The sequence below is a fragment of the Orycteropus afer genome, unplaced genomic scaffold (genome assembly GCF_000298275.1).
Source record: "Orycteropus afer afer isolate SDZICR_OR568_19922 unplaced genomic scaffold, OryAfe1.0 scaffold00266, whole genome shotgun sequence".
Lineage (NCBI taxonomy): Eukaryota > Metazoa > Chordata > Mammalia > Tubulidentata > Orycteropodidae > Orycteropus > Orycteropus afer.
In genome coordinates this window covers 1,250,851-1,277,861 of record NW_006921853.1, presented here as the reverse complement: position 1 = coordinate 1,277,861, position 27,011 = coordinate 1,250,851, and the positions used below count along the sequence as shown (strand labels likewise).

General features: G+C 50.9%; 1 protein-coding gene across 1 annotated transcript; it reads right to left on the bottom strand.

Moving 5' to 3' along the window:
- Positions 1-6,520: 6,520 nt before the first annotated feature.
- On the bottom strand, positions 6,521-25,757 carry IL4R (interleukin 4 receptor). The gene is made up of 9 exons (XM_007950283.1): positions 25,688-25,757; positions 23,439-23,577; positions 21,821-21,972; positions 19,683-19,834; positions 18,187-18,343; positions 13,808-13,907; positions 11,107-11,185; positions 8,880-8,929; positions 6,521-8,045 (listed from the first exon to the last, which is right to left on the bottom strand). The coding sequence occupies exons 1-9, from the start codon at positions 25,755-25,757 to the stop codon at positions 6,521-6,523; spliced, it is 2,424 nt and encodes an 807-aa protein (XP_007948474.1).
- Between the last annotated feature and the right edge of the window lie 1,254 nt (positions 25,758-27,011).

Here is a 27,011-nt window from a genome sequence, read left to right as displayed (position 1 = left end):
GAACCCTTTGCCAAATGCTGCGTGGGTAGGAAAATGCAGAGACGCAAGAGAAGTGGAGAAGGGGGTAGGGGTGGGGATCTTCTGGCCTTGGCACCCGCAGGGCGTGGACTTAGATTTGGAGCTGCTGGGACAATCTCAGCCACCAGGGGGCAGCAGAGACCAGAGAGCGGACCTCCCTTCCCTTTCCCTCCTTGCCGTCTGCTCCCTTCCGCAGGCGAATGCTGCTGGTTGTCAATAACAGGGGAAACCTGTGAGATTTTGTGGACGAACCGGCGCCGCCTCGCTTCTGCTACTAGGCAAATTAATCCCCCAAATAGCTGGACACCGTCTGGTTTTCATCTAACATGTAATTTGCTCCTCCAGACCAGGGAGGACATTTGAGGCCCAGAGTGGTCAAGTAACTTTCCGTAGTCACACAGCTCCTAATGAGCGGAGGGGAGAACTTCAGAGGCAGGGCTAATCCGCAGCCCTTGATAATGGGAGTTACCTTTTCTCGGCTATAAAAATCAAACCCAATTCACTGCCATCGAGCCCTATTGGGTTTCTGAGGCAGTAAATCTTTATGGAAGTGGATTGCCCTATCTTCCTTCGCGGAGTGTCTGGTGGGGTTTGAACCATCAACCTTCTGGTTAGCAGTCAGATGCCTTATGCATGCACCACCGCAGCTCCTTTAGCTGTAAAAGGGCGATAAGAATATATTCAAATGGTATAAAAGAACTAGTAAGAGTCAGCCAGACCAAGTTCAAATCCAAGAGGTGCCACAAGGGAGCACATCCGTTGGTCCCCTCGGGCGCCGCAGAGAGCTGCTGTGCGGATCTATGAGGTCATGGTCCCCCACAGTGAGGGCTCAAACACTTTTTGCTGCTTTTGTAAATCTATAATGTTCGTGGGAAAAACATGTCAGGCTGCTCAACAGGATGTTCGCGGAGATATCAACCCTTCAAAGTCATTCATTTGGTGACCGCCCACTTGGGCCCAGGTACGATGTGGGGGATGGGATTTCCGGTGGTTTTCACTTTCCTCTTTATACCTTTAGGTTTTCTCAGAATCAGAGAAAGGCTGCACGTGCCAATTTAGTAATCAGAAAAAAAATTAAAAAAAGAAAAGCGGACGCACTCACTCTGCCCTACCCGCCCCCTTGGAAAAATCTCTAAAAGCAGAGCCAGGGGCGTGTGCTGTGGGGGCGACTGGGCCCTCGCTCCAAGGCTCCCTGGGGTTGGCCCAGGTCTGGGGAGGGGTGTGTGGCCACGCCCAGCCCGCCTGCCTAGCTCACATCTGGTCCAGCCCCACGTGGGACGCTGGGAAACTCCCCTCCACCAGCTTCTCGCTTTGCCCACGCTCCACGCATCCTTCCAGGGGGCGGGGGCCCTGAGTTGGGCCCACTTGATCCACCAAACTCGCACGCCTGCGTGGCTCTTGGGACAAACATTTGGTGAGGTGATTTCCTCTTTTTCTTCCATCTTTCCAGATCATTCTCTCCCTCCTCCAAGCCCACGCAGTTGCTAAAAGTATGTGAAAATAAAATTTTTATCATCTATCCCTGGATAAGGAGCTCTGGTAGCATAGTGGCTAAGGCACTTGACTGCTCACCAGAAGGCTGGCGGTTCAAACCCACCAGCCACTCCTCGGAAGGAAGGTTGGGCAATCCTACTTCCGTAGTGATACTGCCTCGGAAACCCAAGGAGGGGTCGCTATGAGTCGGGGCCGACTCGACGGCAAATAACAACAACAACAATCCCTGGATAGTCTAATATGGTGTTACTAGCAACACTAGGAGCTCTGGTAGCATAGTGGCTAAGGCACTTGACTGCTAACCAGAAGGCTGCCGGTTCAAACCCACCAGCCACTCCTCGGAAGGAAGGTTGGGCAATCCTACTTCCATAGTGATACTGCCTTGGAAACCCAAGGAGGGGTCGCTATGAGTCGGGGGCCGACTCGATGGCAAATAACAACAACAGCAACACTAGGAGCTGTGGTGGTGTAGTGGTTAAGGCATTTGGCTATTAACCGAAAGGTCTATGGTTCGAACCCACCAGCTGCTCTGTAGAATAAAGAGGAGGTAATCTGCTTCTGTAAAGATGTACAGCCTTGGAAACCCAGTGGGGGTCGCTAGGAGTCGGAATCAACTCAACTGCAGTGAGTTTGAGTTCTTGCAACATGTGGCTGTTTCAATTTTAATGTTAATTAAAATGAAATACAATTTTAAAATCAGTTCCTCAGTTGCACTAGCTACATTTCAAGGGCTTAATAGCCCTTAACTGGCCAGTGGCTATCATATGGGACAGAAGGAAATATTTTCATCCTATCAAAAAGTTCTGTGGGCAGCTCTGTTCTAAACACCCATTCCTCTACTGGAAAACCCTTCCTAAGATATTCTTTGAACCAACGTTCCCTTCTCTTCTTCTGATTCCCTTCTTGCAAATCTAAAACAAAACTTTGATCTACACTCCTAATGTTAAATTGTTGTTATGTGCCCTTGAGTCGGACCCGACTCATAGTGACCCCTCCTTGGGTTTCTGAGGCAGTATCACTATGGAAGTAGATGGCCTCATCTTGCCTCATCTTCCTTCTGAGGAGTGGCTGGTGGGTTTGAACCACCAGCCTTCTGGTTAGCAGTCAAATGCCTTAGGCACTATGCCACCAGAGCTCCTATGTTAAATAGCGTGTGCTTTAATGTCACCTCTCACAGAGTAAGCAAAACCTAGCCCCCTGCTGTTGAGTCGATTTCCACTTATTGCAACCCTATGGGACAGAGTGGAACTGCCCCTCTGGGTTTCCAAGGCTGTAATCTTCACAGAAGTAGACTGCCCCTTCTTTGTCCTGTGGAGTGGCTAGTAGGTTCAAACCACTGACCTTTCAGTCAGCAGCCAAATGCCTTAACCACACACCATCAAGGCTCCTTCTTGCAGGATAGTTAATACTGGAGTGAAGGAGCTGAGTGCTGAGAAGTCGTAAACCAGAGAGCATGGGGGCCTTGGAGGGGGCTCCTTACATCAGCAAAGGTGTCAGGGGACCATCTCAGACCACATGAGGCCTGTTCACAGGAGGCCCAGAGCAGTGGCCGGCACGGAGAAGTCTAGATTTCTAGCTCTGGTGACGTAGTGCCTAAGGCATTTGACTGCTACCCAGAAGGCTGGCAGTTCAAACCCACCAGTCACTCCTGGGAAGGAAGATTGGGCAATCTACTTCCGTCTCAGAAACCCAAGGAGGGGTCGCTGGGAGTCAGATCCAACTCAACGGCAGTGAGTTTGAGTACCTTTTTACTCTTACCACCTGTGCTCCCACCAGGAGGAAATCTAAGAGGTGATGAGATGTGCGAATGGGGACTGTCTTTGGGACAAGCCTACAATGCAAGTTTTTATTCCTATCCTTCCCATGTTATGAATGAGGACATAAGGCACCAGGAGGATGGAGAGGACAGAGATCCGGAGAGGGCGTCTGGGGCTTCACCTCCCAAAGAAGACTGGTGCCTGGGCAGGCCAGGACCAGATTTTAAGGGCATAAGGCAGTCCATCAAGTAAATTCCGTGACCAGCCAAGCTCCTCGTGCCTTGGGTCCTTTGCCCCGGATCCTCCCTCTGTCCGTAACTCTCTTGCCCAGCTCATCCTGGCTTCTTCCTCCTTGAGGCTCAGCTCAGATGTCACCTCCCCAGAGATCTTCCTGAGCATCTTGTTGGTGGTGCCCCATGTCTCAGACCCTGTTGATTTCTTCAGAGGACCCCTCACTTCAGAACTTGCCCCATTACCTGCTTGATGTCTGTCTCCCCAACCGGAATGTACAACCCGGAAGGACAAGGACCTCCTTTGTCTCCCTCACAGGGGTCTCCCAGCACCCAGCACAGGGCCTGGTGCTTAGTAGGGGCTCAGTAAATGCTGGTGGGATGTGTGACGTCCCTGCTTTCTCTGCTGCGGGAGGGAGCTGGGGAAACAGGAGGCGTGGTCAGGTTTCAACAGCGTCCCTGAGAGACTGGGATGTGGGTTTAAAGCCGAGCGGAAGGTGGGAGGCATCTCCCTCCAGTTTCCCTTTCCCGCTTCCTAGGACACAGGAAGCGATGCTGTAGCAGCGGCCTCAGCTGACAGGCTGCGTCTTCCTCAGCAAGTGGAGCAGGAACAGTGGGCCAGGCCTCAACGCTGTCTCAGGCCCCCAGCTAATCTCCATGTCCACCACTCACACTGATTTATCTTCCTTCTTTGCTGCTTAATTTTTAAATTGGACTTTCTGGGATGCTGCTCAGGCAAAGTGGATTAGGGCTGGCGTTTAAGTAGGCACCGTGGTATACATAAGATGGCTGGAAGCTGTGCAGTCAGAACTGAGGTTGAAGTTCTGATGCCGTGACTTCCTAGCTGTGTGACCTTAAGCTAATCATCAGCCTCTCTGGGCCCGTTTCCCCATCTGAACCTGCTTCCTAGAGCTGTTGGCAGGCATAAATGACAGAAGGGATGTATAGCATCCAGCATGTTGTGGCCCTAAATCATTTTTTTTACCCACTGCCATTGAGTTGATTCCAACTCATAGCAACCCCCATTGGATTTCCAAGGTGGTTAATCTTGATGGAAGTAGATTGCCTCATCTGTAGAGCAGCCAGTGGGTTTGAACCGCCAACCTTCTGGTTAGCAGTCAAATGCCTTAGGCACTGTGCCACCAGAGCTCCTTAAATTATCTTTATAGTAAACCATTACATTGATTATGAAGAGCTCTAACCTCAGAAAGAAAAAGTCCAGAGGCTGGTCTGGGCTCTGCCGTTCACTTCTGATCTTGGCTGTCTCCCATTTGTGAACTGCACGCACGCACACACGTGTGTGTTTATACGGAGAGGGAGTGGCTTGGGCTCTTCGAACATGGACATTCTTCTAGTTTAAGGGTGGGCAGCTAAAGGGATAGATTAGATTTGGGCTCAGCCAAAGGATACCTTTCTAACATCAGACAGCATGTGAAGTAGTGAGATTCCCAGCACTTCTCCTGTATTATGGAGAATGCCAGGGCGAGCAACCTCAAACGGCCAGGTGTGGAAGTCGGGGTAGCTACTCAGAGACACAGTGTCCATAGTCGTAGCTTACCCTCTGTCCAAAGCCACGCCTGGGGCCACTCACAGAGACCTACAGAGGATACGGGCAGTAGGGACACAGCACTTGGGTTCAGTTAGGAGCCTGACATGAACCAGCTGAGCAACTGAGCCGAAGTGCGACAGCCACAGTCACTGCTGCATCCAGCTCTCCTGCTCAAACGTCTGCAACTCTCAGTCCGGGGACTTGTCCTGGAGCAGCCAGGCCAGGGTGCAGGCACGTGGCAGCGTGAAGCAGCCCTCCGCCAGTGCCAGGCAGAGAGCTGGTGGACACATCCCCGACTCCCTCACCCTTGGTGCATCTGGGTGGGCTCCCGTGTCAGCGGCCACACGGGCCATCTGTCTCTCCTGCCTCCTTCCCTTCCCGTCTCAGTACCCTGCTCCCCTTCTAGGGCTTCCTGGCATCACCTCCTAAATCAACAGGGATCCTTGTTTTGGGGGGATCCAGACAGCCAGTTACTAAACCTCTTGGGCCTCCTCCATTCCTCCCAAGGCTGATGAAATGAGTCAGGAGACAGAAAGCAGTGTGTTTTCTTAATACATGAAAATAAAGAGAGAAAGAACCTTTATTTACTGCAAAACCCTATCCCCTCCCAGCCGCCCTCAGCAAACAGACCCCAGGTGATAAACAACCTTCCAGGCTCACGCGAACACTGCTCAACCCGAGGTCTGCGCTGTCCACAGCCAACGCACAGGCTGAGTGACGCCTGTCTGCTTGGCCCAGTGGAGCAGCGTCATGGGTGGGAGCCACTCCATTCTGGTCTCTCTGTGGGGCTCCTGGCCTCGCGGTCACAGGGCACGTTTATTCTGGAAACCCTATGTTCAACGAGACCTAGCCTGACAGCTGTGCTTGGGAGCCCGATGCACAGTGTGGCTTTGGTGATGGACATTTTCCGCCTCCTTCCGTCGCCTTCCCCTGACTGTGTGCTGCTCAAGAGCTCAGATTCTGGCTCGGCGCCAACCCACTGAAGCTCTGAGGGACAAAAGGCCGTCCCCGGGCAGTGCCCACCCTCCCTGGACCTCGATTTCCCATCTCTTTCCCAAGATCCTCCTTGTTGGCTGTGTTCATTTCTAGGCTCAGCTTCCAATTCAGCAACATGGGGCAGCAGCCCCAGGACTGGGATGAGACATGGTGACAGAGTAAAGCCTCGTGTGCAATGTGTGGAGCAGACAGGACTGGGACACACAACTAGGGAAGGTGTGGGAGAAGCGTTCAATGTCCGGGTACCCAGGTGCCTGCTGTGGGGCCCAGCTGCCCTGTGCCCTCCACTCCAGGGGAGGTGGCTGCATGATGCGGAGGGGGCCTACTCTCTGTAGTCCCCATGTTGGGGCACCTTCACCCCAGGATTCTCCTGAGTCTTGCAGAAATCTGCCCAGTGGGGGCCTCGTGCAGGCATGGATAAGCCCCAGTCCTCACAGGAGGTCCTCAATGATGGTGGCCGCGTACCCAGGACACCCTCATGAATGGGGTTCTGTGGAGGCCGTGGCCACCACCCTGGGAGGCTGGTCTGAGCTCTGAGCATTGTTAAGGGCAGGCTGGAAGGGCAGTGAGGACTTCCTTTCCTCTGAGATGTCCAAGGGAGCTAGGGATGCTGAAGGGAGACTAGCTTTCAGCTGCAGCCCACCTGAGGAGGGGTCCAGAGCCTTCAGGGGGCTCACGGGGGGCGAGGACTTGTCCCCACAGCAGCAGCCACAGCAGGGGCTGGCCACAGCGTGTGGCTCGCCATGCTCCTCCTGGCCATGATGCTGCTTCAGGTGGCCACACAGGTGGCAGGTGAGGGTTGAGTAGACAATGCCGCTGCCCAGGTCATCCCTGAAGGGGTCCGCGGCCTGCTCTGGGGACAATGGGGGCTTCTGGCTGTCCTCTTCCTTCACCACTGGCCCCAGACTGAGGTGCCCTGGGGAGCTGCTTGGGAGGCATGAGCTCTGTGGGCTGTGAGGGGGCTCCATGTCCAGACCAAAGGTGAACCGGGGGACCAGGACTGGGGCGGTGGCCTCAGAGCAGCCAGGAAGGAGGCTGTGGAAGGGCTTGTAGCTCCCCTCTTCACTGCTGGCCTCCCCTTCAGGTATCGCCGGGCAGGCAGCACTGCTGGCAAGCAAACTCGAGAAGGCCTTGTACCCAGCCTCTCCGGAAGGGTTGAAGCCCACTGCCGGGCCGTCCTGGCTCTGACCCTGCTTTACCGCACTCACAAACTCCCGATAGCCGCTGACAGGGGCTGAGGCCGCCTCGCTGGCAGGGGGCAAGGCGTGGGCCGGGGCTGCCCCATGCTGGAGGACGCTGTGGTGGAGAATCTGTTCCCAGGTCTCTAGCTCTGGCTCGTGTGAGGTGGTTTGCACCGAGGATGGAGGGGCACTGGGGGCCTGGGAGTCCGCTTCTCCCACATGTTCCGCCAGCTGCAGGTCTGAGTCCAGCTCTCCAGTGCCCGGGGCCTGGCTCAGCAAGGTGCTAAGGCTGCGGTATGCAGGGTTGTCTGTGACGACAGCGGGGGTCTCTGTGAGAGCCAGGCTGGTTGACTCCAGGGCAAGGAGGCCCTTCTCCTTGGGCCCTGTGCCAGGGAACTCTGCCCAAGGCATCTGAGTACTCCTGCCCCCTGATGGTGGAGAAAGGAACGACTCTCCCAATCCCTGATCCTGGCTCCCGAGGAGGTCCAGGAACAGGCTCTCTGTCAGCCGGGCCACGATGCCCTCCCTGCCCTCCGGGAAGCTGAGTCCACTGCTCTCTGGCGATGGGCAGAAGCTCCCTTCATCTTCCTCCACTTCCTCCTCGTCGCCCTCCACCGGAGCCTCACACAGCTCCACACACTGCACCACGCTGGGGCTCTCCGGCCAGAGCACCGTCTTGCTGAGCTCCACGGAGCAACAGGCTGACTTTGCAGGGCCCGGGAAAGGCCCATGCCTGGTGGCCTTGGGGACATCCTCGTCCTGTTCTTTCCTATGCTCCAGCAAACAGGGCAGGAGCTTGGTCAGACAAGTCTTCCAGCGTCTGCAAAAGAAAGACAAGTTAGATCAGGGCTCCGTTTCTGTTCTTGGAGAACTCCTATCCATCCTTCAAAGCCTGGCTTGAAATCACCTATCCTGATGTCTGACTGTAGCAGACATGCCTCTTGATTTGAGAATCAATAACCCACTACTCTCCTTTCACTATGTGCCTGGGAACTCGATGAGGGCAGGGCAGGCCTCTTCCTTGGAGATTTCTAGAGCCCAGCCTGTGGCCTGACACTTATTCCAAATTCAGTCTATTGAATAAAATAATATTTTTCAGGGATGATGATACGTAAAATACTTGCCAACACCATAGCATGAGCCAATGAGAATGGAGGTGGGGTCTGAGGGCTGGAGCAGGGTTCTGAGCGCCTGCTGACCGAGGGAGAAGCCCACTACTGACTGGACTCTGGGCAGGTTCATGGAGGAGCAAGGAGACCAGGGTGGTGGTGGGGCGCTGGAGGCTTTAGGACAGTGGCTGGCTGCCAATCAGTATGCAGTTATGTTGGAATTTTAATGACTGGGCACAGCTACCCCGGTTAACTCTATCAGCCTTGCTAAGGCCAGGCTGATACACCTAAGGACCCCAACCTTCTCCCCAAGGGGTTCAGCACATGCCAGACCCACAGATGAAACAGAGGTCTCCACCAGCAGATTGCTTACCAAGACCCCACCCCTTCTCCACCCCTTGTAGCCCAATGTCCCAGGACAACTGCCAGATGCCAGGGATAAAAGGGCAGATCTGGATGTGGGGTGACCCAGCCCCACATGGGCCCCCACCCCACTTCCATCACCTCAGAATCCACTCTGGCTACAATTTAGTTCATATACATACGGGCACTTGGCTGGTTTCTGGCCTCGGGACTGCATCCCCCATAGTGACACCTGAAACAAGAGAGACAGTCAGTGAGGCAGAGGTGAGCGGCCTCTGGCGTAGCCCAGCACATGGCAGTGCGGTGGAGTCTAAGCCTGGCAGGTCTGAGTTCTAACCATTCACCTGAGCTCTCTGAGTCCTGGCTTCCTGATTGGTCAGCCCTCCTTGGGGAAGGTGGGCAGCTCTGAGAATTAGCAAGACTGCTCTAATGTTACGAGGTATTGCGGCCAACAGCATTATGGCCATAATGCTCTGTGCTCCCTCATCCTTGAATCAGGCCTGGTCCTGCAACTTGCTTTGACCAACAGAATGAGGTGGATGACAGTGGGCTAGCTCAGGGCCTGGGCCTCAAAAGGCCTCACAGCTCCCCACCCATGAGACCAAGCTTGAGCTAGACCGCTGGGGGACAAGGCCCACGGCTCGGCCACCTCCCCTGAGCCAGACCGCTGGGGGGCAAGGCCCACAGGCTCAGTGACCTCCCTGCTGAGCTAGCCCGGTGGGGGACGAGGCCCATGGCTATGGCTCTGTCACTTCCACTGCTTCAGCTGAGAGTGTGCCAACTGTCAAACCTGTGAGTGAGACACTGGGGATAGGACGGCTCAGGTGAGATCTGCCCAGACCACCCCAGAACCCTTATCCCCTCCACTTAATCTCCCCTGCTCCCCCACTGTCCAGCCCACGTCAGAACCTCCCTGCTGGGCACACGCAGACTCCCCTCACCCTGAGCCCACTGCATAACCACTTCCCCCAACTAAGTCCAGGCTGAACTGCCCCTCTGCAGAAACATGACTGGAACAAGTGCCTGTTTTTGAGCCCCCAGCTTCTGAGGTGATTGTTGAGGCAAAACCTAAGTGACTGACCGGTGGCACTTTACCACACACTCTGAGTGGATTCTCTGTGAACCCCACATCTGTGCTCATGTTTTAACCACCAGGCAACAGAAGCTCAGAGAAAGTAAGCAACTTGCTCAAGTCCACATTGCAGGGAAGTGTGGGGCAGGGTTCGAGTTACTCTCACTGGACTCCAGGGCCTGCTACAGCCCAGCAGATCAGCAGCCCCTCTGTTCTCAGCAGGGCTGGTACTCTCCCCCTCCTTCCCAGAGAACCCTGATATCACTCAGGCAAACCCCATCCCCCACACTGCCAGTGCCCTGCACAAGCGACCACTCCCCCAGCTCAGGGGTGGCCACTTGCTGGTCTCAAGTTATTCCTAACAGATCACTTGCTGGCCTCTTTAGGAAAAAACATAGGATACAATTCAGGCCGATGATAACTGAGATCGGCTGGTGCTTCGGAGTCCTGGTAGCACAGTGGCTAAGGGCTTGGCTGCTAACTGAAAGGTTGGTGGTTCAAACCCACCAGCTGCTCCATGGGAGAAAGATGTGGCAGTCTGCTTCCATATAGATTATAGCCTTGGAGACCCCATGGGGGAGTTTTACTCTGTCCTACAGGGTCACGATGCGTCAGAATTGACTCAATGGCATGGGGATTGGGATGGTCCTTTAGGGCCGTATCCTGCTCATAAGAGAAAGTCACAGGAAGCTGTCTCTCTCTTCCTGGTGAAGGCACCTTCCCAGGAGATGACCCCAGCCTGGCTCCTTGATGGAGAATGCAAGGGGAGCCTGTCCTGACTGAAGAAGGGAGACTGCCTGCTTGGTTCCTGACCCTGATCCTGAGCTGTACCTTGTTACTTCCTTAACAAACCACTGACCTGTAAGTACAGTCTCTGTGCTCTGTGTGGCCACTGCAATGGATTACTGAACCCAGAAGAGAAGTAGAGTGCCATGGGAGGGACAGCTGGTGTCAGAACTGGTAAAAAGGTTGGAGATGGAGGCATGTGTGACCTTCACCTCATAGGAATCAGCCTTGGGCTGATCTTGATTCTCATTGTCCCACCTGAAGTTAGACAGGATCGGCTGCTGCTTCTCCTACTAACCTTTCACAGGAGTGAAAAGCCAGGAGACCAACCAGAGGAAGCCATGCAGGCTGGCCCCACAGCCATGGAAGCCGAGGGAAGGGAGTGAAGGACTGTGGGCACTCGACCACGTGGAGCTGCTGCATCAGCCTACCCGGAGACCTGCCTAACTTCTCACTGCTAATTCTGAAAGCCAGTCAATTTCCTTAACATCCCAGCCGTTTTAAATCGTACGATACACACAGTCCAAAGCATCCTCACCACACACTCTTACCTGAGAGTCCTGGATGATGATAGCAATGAGGGGGCTGTGGGCTGGGTTGGGAATCTGGTCCCACCATTCCTTCTTAATCCTGAAAAACAAAAGGGAAAGGTGTTGGTCTCCAAACCATTGACGGGCTCATGCTCCTCCCACAAAAATTATTACAGAGTTGGAACTGACTCTACAGAAGTGGGTTCTAGAATACTTGTTTGGCACTTAGCTACTATGCTGATTGAGATGTAAAACCACTGAGTCCTCCCACTAATTCTAAGAAGTGGGTTCTACCCATGCCTGTGGCTTCCAGCCAAACAATAGACAGGCATATGAATTGAACATTTACCTGAGGTAGATACGCTCCTTGGAGAGATCAATCATGGGAGAATAGAAGGGCTGCTTATGCACAGGGAGACAGCTCAGGCGGCAGGAGTGCATGGAGGGATGGACACAGGGAAGAGGTAACTATGGGGAGGAAGTAGGAGGGGAGCTGTTGCATTGTGGTAAATTGTGGTCAATGTCATGAGATAAAGTGTATGTGAACTGCTGTATGGAAAGTGAATTTGCTCTGTAAACTTTCACCCAAATCACAATTAAAAAAAAAATAAAAAGATATTAATCACACACACACAAAAAGAAGTGGGTCTACTATGAACCCCATTCTCCAGATGAGGACCCTGAGGCCCAGAGAGGAAAAGTGACAGCAGGGCCCACGCCCCAGCATCCTGCTACCCAGAATGGAGTTTCTGACATGGCCACCTCTATCCCCAGTAGGAAAAAGGCCCCCAAACACTACAGTCGGCCTGAAGAAATCAGGGGCTATTCAAGGTGCAGAAGAATTCTGGGTTTCCCATCACCCTCTCTGGAGTAGAGGAGGGCAAGGTGCCAGGGAGAGGCCTGGGATGCTGAAGGGACCTTTGGAGAACAGCCCTGGGTTTGCCGGGAGCTGGCGAGCATCAGCACTGGCCAGGAAGATCCTCAGACCTTCCCCCACAGACCTTCTGTCTCTGGGTCAGCCCCCGCCCACTTCCTCTAGTCTTTAACAGGCGTTGAGCACCTGGTGGTGCAGGGGCTAAGGCATTTGACTGCTAACCAGAAGGTTGGCAGTTCAAACCCAGCAGCCACTCCGTGGAAGAAAAATGGGGCAATCTACTTCTGTAAAGATGTACAGGGGTAAAACCCAACCTTGGAAGCCTAAAGGGGTCGCTGTGAGATGGAACCAACTCATTGGCAGTGGGTTTGGTTTTTGGTTTGTACTTTGTTCCACTCACTGTTGCCAGGCCCCGGTAACACAACAGTGGGCATGGAAATCCCCTGCATAAGCAGTGAGCTTACGTCAATGGGGGAGCAATGATTCAGGAAAAGAAGATGACACTGGTTGCACAACTTGAAGAATGTGATCAATGTCGCCAAATTGCACATGTAGAAATTGTTGAATTGGGGTACATTCTGCTGTGTATATTCTCAACAACAACCATTAAAATATTTTAAAACATAAAAGATAAGGGGGCAGAGAGGAATGGCCAGTATAGTCAGGGAAGGCTTCCTGGAGGAGGTGATTTCTGAGTAGTGACTGAATGAGGTGAAAGAGAGATGCTGGTGGAAGAGCGATGCTGGGGAAGTTTTCCAGGCAGGGTCACAGCAAGTGCAAAGGCTCTGTGGTGAGGACTTGCTGGGTGTGTTGTTTAAAGAACAGCAAGGAGGCTGGAGGTCTAGACACAGTCAGTGGGGATGGGAAGTGACAAGTGGCAGACAGTCAGGCCATTATGGCTGATTAAGCATGTTCTCCCCACTGCTCTCAGCCCCAAGAGCAGACGCCGGGCCATCACCGCTCCCATTTCAAAAGAAGACCCCAAGGCTCAAGGAGGCTCAGCAGCTCCTCAGGCATCAAGGCCAGGATTCAGCTATAGGTCCCTGACTCCATCAAGACAATCATCAAGGACTCTCGTCTCCTGCCACATGCCCCGAGTCCTGGTTTCTGTCTGGACCACCCCTGGGTACCCAGGGGGATAAGAGGACACAGGACAACTCCAGCTCCCTGTTCACAAAGCAGGTCCTTCCCCAGCTCTTCTCCGGCTGCTACTTCTCTCCAGTCAGGTCTCTACTCAAACATCCCGCCTCACAGAGGCCTACCTTGGCCCCTCCACCCAAAACAAAACCAAAAAAACCCAAACCCACTGCCATTGAATTGATTCCAACTCATAGCAACCCTATAGGACTGAGTGAAACTTCCCCAAGGCTGTAATCTTTATGCAAACAGGCTGGCACATCTTTTTCCTGCAGAGTGGCTGGTGGCTTCGAACTGTGACCTTTCAGTTAGCAGCGAGCACTTAACTGTTGTGCCACCAGGGCTCCTCCCATCCAAAACAGCACCGCCAAACCATCTCTCCCCTCCCTGCTGGTTTACCTTCTTCAAAGCACGGATTGCTACAGAAAATCACCTCAGTGACATGTTGATCTGACATCTTCTGTCCTCCACTAGGAGGCAGATTTTATGAGTGCAGAGGGTGATCAGTCTCACTCTCAGCTCTAGCCCCAGTTCCTTGAGCACAGTAGGTACCCAGTAAGTCTCCTGCTGAATGAGAGGACCATGAACTGACAGATGAGAGGGAAGCCCTTCTTGAAGCGGGTGAGGAGAACGGCCCTTTCCTCCAATCCCCCAGCCTGCACCCGCCACGGGTGCTCGGCAGCCCCTACGCTGACGGCCACCAGGACTCACCTGATGATGAGCCAGTAGCAGGACAGGCAGACGACCAGGATGAGGAGGCAGGTGATGATGACACCAACCAGCAGGCGCTGCATCAGAGGCTTCTCATAGTCTGGAAGCAGGAGGGGACGTATGAGTTGCCTTATTTTCCACGCTTTTATGTCTTCTAAGAGTGAGTTCACATCCGTGGAACGAAATCCACAATGGTTCTGTGGGCATCCACTGTGCTGCAAAGCCTATTGTGGAAACCTCTAGAGAACTAGGAGGCCCTTCTGTACTCTCAGAGAGCTGCAGAACTAGTTGGCACAGAAGGTAAGTAACTGAACGTTGCAAGGCTGTACAAGTATCCCTTCCATGTTGTTGTTGTTGTTATTTGCCGTCGAGTCGGCCCTGACTCATAGCGACCCCTCCTTGGGTTTCCAAGGCAGTATCACTACGGAAGTAGGATTGCCCAACCTTCCTTCCGAGGAGTGGCTGGTGGGTTTGAACCGCCAGCCTTCTGGTTAGCAGTCAAGTGCCTTAGGCACTATGCTTCCAGAGCTCCTGTTAGAGTATTAGGGAGGTGTGAAAGAGATATTGTCTCTTAAAGTGAGACTTCCCTTTAATTAGGAGGTGTTTGGATAATCGAACAGAGAACAATTTTTCTTATGTGAAACCAAACCCTTCCATAGGACAGAAAGAATGGCACAAGGTTCTGAAAGGTCACCCCATCTTGCTGAGCTTTTGGACCACAACAGCCCAGCATCTGCCTCCCGAGCTGGAGACCCTCCATGATCCCACCAGCCATCACTCACTTCAATTCCTCCTCTCATACTCCTGCTCACTGAGCACACGCCACACTGGTCCCCTGAGCCTCTGGAGCTCAGCGCCATCTTGGGACCTTGGACTTGCTGCACTCTCCTGTCTGAAACCCAGAGGTGAAGCTGGCAGACTCTGGAGCCAGACTTCCTCAGTTCAAAGCCTCACTCTGTCATATCCTTGCTGGGTGACCGAGGACAAGTCCTGTTATGGACTGAACCATGCCCTACACCCCCAAAACATGTTTTGGAATCCTCACCCCTCTACCTATGCATGTAATCCCATTGGGGAATAGGGTTTACTCTGTTATGTTAAGGAGGCCGTACCAGTGTAGGGTATGTCTTAACCTAACCACTTCTGAGTTAAAAGAGCAGACTGCACACAAAGGGTGGACAAAAGCAGGGGAAGGAACAGCTGCGACGTGAAGATGGCCATGGAACCAGGAGCACCAGGTCAATAGAAGCTAAAAGCAGGATCTCCTCCAGAGCGAACAGAGAGGCTTCCCTCACAGCCGGTTCCCTGACTTTGGACTTCCAGCATCCTCACCCGAGAGAATGCCCTGAACCTCTCTGTGTCTCCGTCTCTCACCTGTGCTATGGGTCCCTAACAGCACTTCTCTAACATGGCTGTGGGGAGGACTGCATATGCAGTCAACTCAGTGCCAGCATGTCCCGTAAGCATCTCTGGTTTTATGTGGCTGGCTCCTTCTCCAAATCCACTTCACTGGCACCTGCTCTGAGGTTCTCCTGACACCCTTACTGTTGCCCACTCCCATCACCCCCTCCCCTCATCCTGACTTATCTCATCTGGATTTGACTAACTTCCTGGTTTACTTGTTTCCCCCCAACCCCCCCGAATGTCAGCTCTATGTGTTGGGGAATTTTGTCTGTTTTGTCCTCTGTTGGTTCCCCCATGTCTAGTGTAGGCACATAGTAGAAGCTCAATGAACATTTGTTGGGATGAGTAATGAGCGTCCGGTACATTGTATCTATCTGTTGTTTCACCTTCCTTTTCTCCAGGTCAATGGTATAATCTAGTCAGTTCAACAAAATTTCCCCAAGTGCCTACTATGTGCCTGACCCTGTGGGCACAGAAGCTGTCCACACAGAGATAAAGCTGGGCTTGCAGCCCAGAGAGGGAGACAGGTCAACAGACAGCCATAATATAAGATGAGCAATGCTTAGAAGGACACGTGCCACGGTGGGTCGGGGAAAATGCTAACCCTGCCGTGCCCGGCACTGTAATAGACTCCTTTGAATTTTCCCAACAACCCTTACTCCTTTGCATTGGACAGATGATGACTAAGGAAACCTATCCCACCCAACAGCCATTTCCTCTTCTTTTTTCCTGGGCAGCAATGTGGCACCTGAGTTCCCAGGCTCCCTTGCAAGTTAAGAGAGGTCACAGAAAGAATGCTAGCCAATGAGAAGTAAGAAAGTCTGCTCAGGAAGCTTTGAGGAAGACTTTTACTTCCAGATAAAAGAGAGAGATGCATGAAGTGTCCTCCCTCATGGCAGCCTTGCTTTTCCATCCTGCTTTGGGCTCTGGTGCATGATGGTGTGTGCAGAGCAGCTGACTTCGGGCCATGATAAGGACAGCAGAGGGGAAGAAGGGAAGACTCTGGGGTAACACCACTGAACTGGGATGGGCCCCAGAGGGTTCACTTGTTAAGACTTCACACCATGTTTTTTTTTTAAAAAAAAAAAAAAAGACTTCATGGTATGTGAGATAAATCAGCATTTCTATTATAATTGGATGCAGAATGTGGAAATTAGTAAACAATATCACTAACAGCACACGAAAGTAAAATCTTGCTGAAGATAATTCAAAAACGGTTGCAGCAGTATATTGACAGAGAATGTCCAGAAATGCAAGCTGGATTCAGAAGAGGACGTGGAACAAGGGATATCATTGCTGATGTCAGATGGATCTTGGTGGAAAGCAAAGAACACAAGAAAAGTGTTTACTTGTGTTTTATTGACTATGCAAAAGCATTCGATTATGTGGATCATAACAAATTATAGATAACACTGAGAAAAGTGGGAATTCCAGAACACTAAATTATGCTCATGAGGAACCTGTACATAGAATGGAAGGCTATCATTCAAACGGAAAAAGGGGAGACTCCTTGGTTTAAAGTCAGGGAGGGTGTGCGTCAGGGTTTATCCTTTCACCATACTTATTCAATCTGTACGCTGAGCAAATAATCTGAGAAACTGGACTATATGAAGAAAAACATGGCCTCAGGATTGGAGGAAGACTCATTAACAACCTGCGATATGCAGATGACATAACCTTGCTTGCTGAAAGTGAAGATGACTTGAAGCACTTACTCATGAAGGTCAAAGAGTACAGTCTTCAGTATGGATTATACGTCAACCTAAGGAAAACGAAAATCCTCATAACTGGACCAACAAGCAGCATCATGATAAATGGAGAGATGACTGAAATTGTCAAGGATTTAATTTTACTTGGGTCCACAATCAACATCCATGGAAGCAGCAGTCAAGAAATAAGACGTTGTATTGCACTGGGCAAATCTGTTGTAAAAGTCCTCTTTAAAGTGTTGAAGAGAAAGACGTCACTTCGAAGACTTGAGGTGTGCTTAACCCAAGCTATTTTTAATCGCTTCTTTTGCATGTGAAAGCTGGACAGTGAATAAGGAAGACTGAAGAAGAGTTAATGCTTTTGAATTATGGTGTTGGCGAAGAATACTGAAAGCATCATGGACTACCAGAAGAACAAACAAATCTGTCCTGGAAGAAGTACAGCTGGAATGCTCCTTGGAAGCAAGAATGGCCAGACTTCGTCCCACCTTCTTTGGACATGTTGTTAGAGGGGGCCATTCCCTGGAGAAGGATATCACGCTTGGTAAAGTGGAGGGTCAGCGAAAAAGGGGAAGGCCCTCAACAAGATGGAATGACACAGTGGCTGCAATGATGGGCTCAGGTATAGCAGGGATGGTGAGGACAGCACATGACCAGGCAGCGTTTCATTCTGCTGTGCACAGTGTCACTATGAGTCAGAGCTGACTCGATGGCACCTAACAACAACAACAACACAACAATGCTAGATCTTGTTGTTTAATGTGTTTGTAACAAAAACATCTATTCCTAGATAAGAAATGTGTTTATGAATATTTTATAACTGTATTTCGATACAATTAGTTTCTTTTGTAATCCTTTGTATTTTATTTCATGCATTTAAGAAGATTATTCTGAGATGGGGTTCATAGGTTTCACCAGACTGTCAAAGGGGTTAAAAATCTTTGCCTTTGTGGATGATGAAGCCTCAAAGATGGAGGGAACCAGCCCCTAATTCCCCACAGGAAGGAAAGCCACCCACAAACTAGCAATATTGACACTGGACAGTGACTGGAGCAAAAAATAGACTTGGATTGTGTTAAGCCACTGAAAGTGTGGGCTTATTTGTTACTGCAGCCTTGTTTACCTATCCTAACACCATGTCAGCCAGTAGTTCTGTCATCTGAAGTTAGAGGCGTTCTACAAAATAGGTGCTCCTCCAGGGGAAGGGTCTGGCCACAGGCTAAAAGGGTGGGGCTCAGATTCTAGGTTCAGGACCCCCATACTCACTGTTGTACCACTTGCGGCTGTGGCTCCACTCACTCCAGGTGCTGTTATACTGTGGAGACCGAGTCTTTACCCTCGCACTGTAGAAGACTCCAGACTTGAGGGACCTGGCTGGCACATGAAGGAAGGGCTTCAAGTAGGTCACGTCTTGGGTTTTGAACTGGTAGCGGAAAGGGAGACATTAGTGCACCACAGGCACCATGACATAATAAATGTGTGTTGGTAAAGCTGCTAAGCTTGTACTGATGTTATAATGTAGCAGCGGAACACCAGCCCACAGTGATGAACACACATGCTTGCTAGTAGAGGTACGAATTCTCTGGGGTGGGGCTGGGAGCTTTCCAATTACAGAGGAGCTGAGGCTGGGGTATGACACACCCCTCCCATTCCATCTTTCTAAATCCAAGTAGGCAAAAGACAACACTGGATTTATTTCACCAAATTAATCATACACCCTGGAAAGGAGGGGGGAATTGGGAGATGTTTTACTAAGAAACAAAGGAGAAACCGGAGCTTCCCAGGAACTAACTGTGGTTTTGTTTGGTTTTGAAACAAAGCAGCCAGGTGCTCAGGAGACCACCTCTGACAGGAACACCTGGGGAAGAGAAACAGCACAGGCTCTGAAGCCAGACACCTGGTTCAAATCCCAGCATGGCCGCTTTGGCTGTGTGACCATGGACAAGCCTCAGTTTCCTCATCTCTAAAATGGAGGAACAAATACCTTCCTACCTGCAGTTTTCATAACAACTGGTGGTGGTCTATGTTGTGCCAGGAATGTACTAGGTATATAAGAGATGGTAACATTGTTATCGTGAGCATGGCATTCACAGCCCTCAACAAACCTATGGCCTCGTTTTCTACTTTTTCCGTGTAAGCACCTCCACATCCCACTGTCTTCAGATACTCCACGAATGCCCACACGTCCAAGCTTTTGCTCATTCATGCTGTTCCCTCTGCCTTCTGCCTGGCCTACCGTTTCTTCCCTTCCCCATCCAGGAAACCCTTATGGGTTTATTGCTCAGGTCAAAACTCCACTGCCTGTATGATACCTTGCTACGTCATGCATTCCCACACAAGGAAACTACTAGCTCACATCCCCAAAACACCACAGTAAGTTCCTAGTATCTCTTCTTAGATGGTATGGGCCTGAGGATAGCTGTTCAATGCTGTAATAGACACGGGCAGACACTGCCCAGCCTCATACAGGTCAGATCAGGGAGCCTTGGTCTCCAACTCCCGGGTTAATCCCACTGCTCTAAGATGAGGAACAGTGAGCAGAAATAGGCTCCCTTTACACCACACTGGGAATCGGGGGCCCAGAGAGGCTGAGTGACTTTAGCCAGGTCTCTACGGCCTCAGCCCTGCCATGTTCCAGGCATCCTATGAAGCCCCAGGGCCGTCCCTCCACCCCATGCTAGCTCTTGTTGCAGAGCCTGACTTTCCACCTGTCCCAAAAGATTCCCAAGAGGTAGTGAGAAACCCCCAGGGTGTGCACTCACGTCCGAGGGGTCGTTCACGTTTGAGATATTGACCAGGTAGACAAGCTCCGAGTGCAGGTGATTCTCAGGGAGGTATGGGTTGTTCCACGTCAGCAGCAACGTATCAGAGGTGTTCTTGTGAACCGTGAGATTAGTGGGGGCCTTGGGTTTGACTGTGGAAGAAGCAGTGCCTGCCTGAGGGGCATGGCCGGGTGGCAGGAAGAGACACAGCCCCTGCCTAGGACCTGGCCTCACAGAACATTTCTGTAGTACATTTACGGGATACTGCACAGATGGAGAGCCAATCTGGAGAGTTACAATCATGATACAGATCAGAATGTACTTGAGTGTTTATTATAAACTCCCCCCCAAAAAAAACCAAACTCACTGCTGTCGAGTCAGTTCGACTCATAGCGACCCCTCCTTGGGTTTCCAAGGCTGTATCTCTATGGAAGTAGATTGCCCAATCTTCCTTCCAAGGAGTGGCTGGTGGGTTTGAACCGTGAGCCTTCTGGTTAGCAGTCAGATGCCTTAGGCACTACGCCACCAAAAGTATTTAAAAAAAAAAAAAAAAAACCCTCACTGCCATTGAGTCAATTCCAACACATAGCAACCCCCATTGGGTTTCTGAGGCTATAAATCCTTATGGAAGTAGATCGCCCCATCTTCCTTCCACAGAGCAGCTGGTGGGTTTGAACCGATGACCTTCTGGTTAGCAGCCAAATGCCTTACCACTACACCACCAGAGCTCCTTACCCATACCACAGTGAATGTAAAAGTATAAGCTAAAGTCCCCAAACATCAGCTTTTTCACTTTTCTCCTTCACATCTTTGTCCACATCTAGGTATAATCTTATTAGTTGCTAAGTTTTTTGTCTATTTGTTTGTTTACTTTGATTGATTCACTTTTTTTTTAAATTTTATTGTGATTTGGGCAAAAGTTTACAGAGCAAATTCATCTTCCATACAGCAGCTCACATACACTTTGTCTCATGACATTGACTGCAATCTCCCACAATGCAGCAGCTCTTCTCCCACCTCCTCCCCAGAGCCACCTCTTCCCTGTGTCCCTCCCTCCCATGCACTCCTGCCCCCTGAGCTGTCTCCCTGTACATACACAGCCCTTCTACTCTCCCATGATTGATCTCTCCAGGGAGTATATCTACCTAGTGTAAATGTTCAGCTCATAAGCCTGTCTTTTGTTTGGCTGGAAGCTACAGGAGTGGGTTCAGTTCCAGACCTGGAGGGCTGTTAGGGGCCGTAGTTGTCAGGGGTTCCACCAGGCTCTATCAGACCAGCAAAGCTGGTCTTTTTTTTTTTTTTTTTTTTCCCCTTTTTTTTTTTATGGATTGATTCACTTTTAAAAATCATTTAGTTTCTTTTTAAGCAATCATATCCATGAGGCCACAAGTATGTGATATGCACAAACTCAATATATAAATACAAAAGTAATTTTAAAGTTCATCCATGGGTCAATTTACATCATCCTGCAACCACCAGTGAGTGTGCATAGACTCTTCAGGATATACTGATGGAATGGTTAAGAGGGTGGGATCTACAGAGAGACCTGGCTTTGAATACCACTTCTGCTGCTTCATAGCTGTGTGACCTTAGGCAGGTTACATGCCTTCTCTAAATTATAGTTTACTCAACTGTAAAATAGGAATACGAACTGCCTTTGGGAAGCTGAGGCTGAGAGAGGTAATGTGACTTGTCCGAGGTCACACAGCAGTGAGTGATGTTTCAAAACTTGTCACTACACTCCAATAAGCTCATGGGGGAATTCCAACAGGCTCCAAGGACCAGGATAAGCATAGAATTCCATGGTCCACAGCACTTGCCCAGTTGACAGAGGGTGGAAGGACTGTGCCCAGCTTGCTCTTTGAATGCAGCAAGCATGCCTTCAATCAAACATGCTCCACCTTAACATCCCTCCCTGGGTACTTCAGTTCAAGAGGGTGAAGTATCTGAGTAGCTGATGTATTGCTGAGTCCCATCTCACTTTGCAGATGGATTGGCTGAGGCCCAGAAAGGGGCAGCAAGCCATCACACCTGCTGCTTGGATCCTCTCCCCTACCTGGTGCCTGCCCACCTTGTCCCAGAGCCCAGCCAGCTGTGGGCACAGCTGCAGCCCCTGCCCCTACCCCACCCCTACTCACCATGGTGGCTGGGCTTGAAGGAGTCATCCCACAGTAGCTGCTGCCCAGCCCACAGTTGCAGGATATAATTGTCCACACTGTATATGACATCCATTAGCATATTGCACAAGCACACTGCGTCTTCCTTGTTCTTAGGGACACACGTGAGGTTTCTGCACACACAAGGTGGCTGGGTTAGGTTGGTTGTGACCCACAGTTGTCCCCAGGACATGCTTCAGGGAGCCACACACGCTCCCAGCTTCCTGATTGCCCTGATCTGGAGACTCAGGGGTGGTCAGGGTTTGGTGGACAGCAGACTAGGACTGCCTTCCTAGCTGACTACAGCCTCACCACACTCACCGTGGATGCTCCTACAGCCCTTGCTACAGGCCTTGGCCCCAGGACTATGCTCATCCCTGAAAACCACTCAAAAGGGAAGAATTCATGGCATGGTTCTTACTGAAACTACTCATAACAACACATGTGTGTATCTCCTGACACCTGTGCAGCAGATTCTCCCACTGTATGGCAGCTCATGGTGTATCTTGGCATGCCGCCCATAAACATGTGCCCTGTGCAACAAAGAATGATCCTAATGGACACCTATAACAGCCAACCCACACCTAGGCTAGGGGATCGGCCAGGAGTCTGTAAACTTCTTCTATAAAGAGCCAGACAGTAAATATTTTAGGCTTTGCAGGACACACAATCTTTGTCACAAGTACACAACTCTGTTATGTGAAGCAGCCATAGACTATGCGTAAGCCAATGAGCATGGCTGTGCTCCAGTAAAACTTTATTTACAAAAACAGGCAGTGAGCCGAATTTGGCCCACGAGCTATGGTTTGCTGTTCCCCGGTCTAAGCCAATGTAGCCCACACGAGAGCACAGCCCGTCTGCTTTATTCTATTACGGAGTATCCTCTCTGTCTGTGTTCCATCTACTGGGGTGCTGTATAGTCAGTGAGCATAACCACGGGCCTCATGTACTCAATTATGTTGGGCACCCCCTACAACAGAGCCCCCCACGCACCACAGACTATCGCAGTAAAACACGTGGAACAATGTTCCCCACATCCCACAATCCATCAGCCGTCCCAGGGAGCGCCACCTCTAACACGACACCCCACCCCACAACAAGGATCCAGCACAGAGGGTCTCAATGTGTGGCCCACGGTCCACTATGCCCAATTTTTTCAAAATAATACTAAGATGTTATTTGGCTTTTTCACTCTTGTTCTCTCAGGAGTGTGACTACAGCCAAACAGCACATGATGATGAATGATGTCGTAGCTCTGATGGCTCAGGGAATGTGGGTTTGTGTGTTCTCGTGATTTGAAATTGCTCAGTTTTCATTTCTAACAGGGTAAATACTGGTAGCTATACTCTACCTAGACAAAGCTTTTTGGGTCCTCACTAATTTTTAAGTGTGCAGAAGGGTCCTGAGACAAAACTGTTTGACAACTGCCGGTCTAATCCCATAGTCCACCCACGATGAGTCCTATCAAACATCCACCCATCGCGTCCACATCCAACCCCCTATCCAATAAGCCACAGAGACCACATTCACCCTCCAGGGCACCACGTGGACCAGGCCTGTGGGCACAGCCACCCGTGGCCCCAGCTCCAGCCCCGCTTACTCAAAGGGCTCAAAATCCTGCTTGTAGTACAGAAGGAGCCTGGTGCTGCAGTTGGTGGGACCGTCCATCTTCCACTCACAGGTGGAGGTGCTGTCATAGTCGGAGAAGCAGGTGGGCTTATGCAGGACCTTAATGCTGCCTGGGGAGACACAAGAGCTCTGAGCAGCTGTGAACCAACAAGCAAGGGGGACATGCCACTGAGCAAGTCAGAAACGAGGCCAAACTAGACCAAGGGGACAATCAAAAATAAAAATAAAAAAAAAAACACAGGCCCAGGCAAAGTCACATGCTATTTCCCACCAGCTGGAGCAAGGACCAGGGTCAAGTATGGAAGCCAACTAGCACAAAGGGGTTCCTGAAGCTGAAGAGATACCCCTGGGATACAGAAGACATTAGTGGGAATTGAACCCAAAGGACCTTTATCTTATGCCAACTTAATTACCTGCCCTTGGCCAAATTAAAGAAAAAAATACATCAGCTGTTTAAGGAGTCTTCTATAAAATTCATAGCAAGCTTCCATAAGCTTTCTACCATAGCTAGCCCCTGCCCTGGAGCAGTGGGAGTAGGGAGTACTAATGCCAGCTCCCACCTGGCACTGCACCCCTTTCATCTCTTCTCCATCCTTCCCTGCCTTTTCTGTGCCCAGGAGGCTGACTCATGGTCTCCACCACCAGGCTCCTTTGTCCTCTGTCTTCTGGCTGAATTCTGCCAATGAGAGGAGGAGATGGAAAGGCAGGAGGAGAGATGACAGTATTTCTCCTTTCAGCTCCGTCCCACCTAGTCGGGGGACAGAGCAGGGACCCGAACCAACAGTCTGTCATTTGGGTTTGTGTCCAGACGAAAGTGTCTGAAAGTCATAGCCCTCACTCCAGCTCAGTGGGAATTTCTTGCCTACGTGGAGCACACACCCACCATGAAAACAAATCCACTGCCATCAAGTTGATTCCGACTCACAGTGACCCTACAGGACAGAGCAGAATTTTCCCATAGGGTTTCTAGAGCTATCATCTTTATGGAAGCAGACTGCCACATCTTTCTCCTGCGGAGAGGCTGGTAGGTTCAAAGTGCCTACCTTTGGGTTAGCAGCTAAGCGCTTAAGCACTGTACCACCGGGGCTCCTATGCACTCATCACAGCCAAAGGTTAATTTGCATTGGTTTCAGTGACTAAAGGACTCATCATTTCCAAGCAAGGTCCTTGACATCTCATAAATATCTCAAATTTATCTCAGATCCAGAACAAACTCTTGACTTCCCCCTAAAACACCTGCTCTACCCACAGCCATCTGCATCTGCATCCTTCTGTTATCAGCTCAGGCATCTTGGGCTCACTCTTGTCACCTCTCTCTCTCTCTCACCCCAATTCCAATGGGTCTTCAACCCTCCCATCCAAACAGGCCCAGAAGCCCCTCTCCCCTCCTCCATGGTCCTAGCAGCAATTTCTCCCTTGCTCGGTTTACTGCAGTGCTTCCACCCTGTTCTCCACACAGCAGCTGAGGGGTCCTTTCTGATACTTTTTGGACATTATGCCACTCCTCTACTCAAACCCTGTCAAGTTCTACAGGACTAGGCCACCCTGGTTCTTTGCAACCTCATCTTTTCCCTTGTGGTGCACACCCTGCTCGACCTCACTGGTCTCTCTGCTGTTGCTGGAACATTGCACTATGTTTTTGCTGCAAAGCCTCTGCCTAGAATGCTCCTCGCACAGGAACACCATGGCTCCCTCCCAGCTGCACGGCTCCCTCTCAAGGAGGCCTTGACTCTCCGGCTTTAAATTGTAATGCCCCCACGCACGCTACATTCCAGTCCTCCCCGTTGCTATGGAGTTAATTCCAACTCAAAGTGACCCCACAGATGAGTAGAATTGTGCTCCACAGGGTTTTCAACGGCTGGTTGTTTCTGAAGGAGATCTCCAGGCCTTTCTTCTGAGGTACCTCAGGGTGGCCTCAAACCACCAACCTTTCAGGTAGCAGCTGAGCACTCACCCATCTGCACCACCCAGGACTCTGGCAATTCTCCCCTACTCTGCTCTAAATGATCTTTGTTTCCATGGCACTTATCACCTTCTAACAGTCCTTGGAATTTACTTATAATTAGGGTCATCTGTCACCATCTGTCTCTTCCTACTTCGATATAATCTCCTCAAGGGCCGCCATCTTCTTTTTTTTCAGTGACCTATCCCAAGTGCCGGGCCCATCGCTGGCAGTCAGGAAGCCTGTGCTGAATGAATGGGTAAGAGGTGGTGACTTACCAGAGCCTGCCGCCCACAGCAGGATCAGGCAGCTCATGGGAAATATGAGCCCTGAGCAAAGGCACCCCATCGGGAGATCCTAAAGCACCTGCTGTGAGAAAGAAAGCCTGGTTAGTGCCAGCCTGGTTTCCACCATGTCCGCCATCCCACGTGTAGCCCTCGGAGCTGACCTCACTTGAGATATACCCCACCCAGGCCATCCATGTCTATACCAACAATGCCCCACCCTGTTCATCAGGGCACTGTTCATAATCATGAAACACAACCCAGATCCCAGAGCGTGGAACATGGAATACCTGCCCCAAGGGATGCTTCTTGAATCAAATCCCATGGACCATTACTGAGTTATCTAGTGCTGTTATAACAGAAATAAGCACAAGTGAATGGCTTTATCAAACACAGATTTATTCTTTCACAGTTTAGGAGGCTAGGAGACTGGATTCAGGGTACCAGCTCTAGGGAAAGCCTCCTCTCTGTTGGCTCTGGGGGAAGGGCCTTGTCCCCTTTCAACATCTGTGAGCTCAACCTCCCTTGGAGATCTCCATGTGTCTTGGCATCACTCTTCCCCCAGATCTAGGAGGTCCTCAGCACAGGGTCCAAAGGACATGCTCTGCTTCTGGCTCTTCTTTCTTGGTGGTACTGAAGTCCCTCCTTCCTGGCTTGCTTCTCTCTCCTTTTATCTCTTGTAAGAGAAAAGGTGATTTCTGCATGTACAGCACTGCATTGTCAGTGCTGCATCTATCCACCCACAGGTGGATAGACAGGTGGACAGGCTGAATGATCAAGTACGTCTAGGCGGGGGGGAGTGTGCCCATGACCATGTATAGCGTTGGCATTCGATGTTTCTACATGTGTGCTTGTGTGGGTAAGAATGTCTGGGTGTATAGTTGAGCTGACAAGGCACAAGGTTGTGGTGGTGACTTCTTGGCTACAGCCATCTACCCTGAGGGAGTGACTAGTTGGACCTGTGGGCTTGGGACCATGGTCACAGGGGACATCAAGTTCAATTGGCATAACATACTACACACAAACGTCGTTCTATATCCTACTTTGGTGAGTAGCAAGTCGGGTCTTAAAAGCTTGCAAGTGGCCATCAAGATGCAATGATGCATCTCTTCTTGTCCAGAGCAAAGAAGAAAATGAAGAAAACCAAAGACATGGAAACAATTAGTCCAAAGGACTAGTAGACCATGCAATCCTCAGGACCATGAGACCAGAAGAACTAGATGGTGCCCAGCTACCACTATCAACCACTAGGAGGGATATCGGTGCTGGAGATCCTGGACTGAGTGGAAGAACAATGTGGAACAAAACTCAAAGTCAT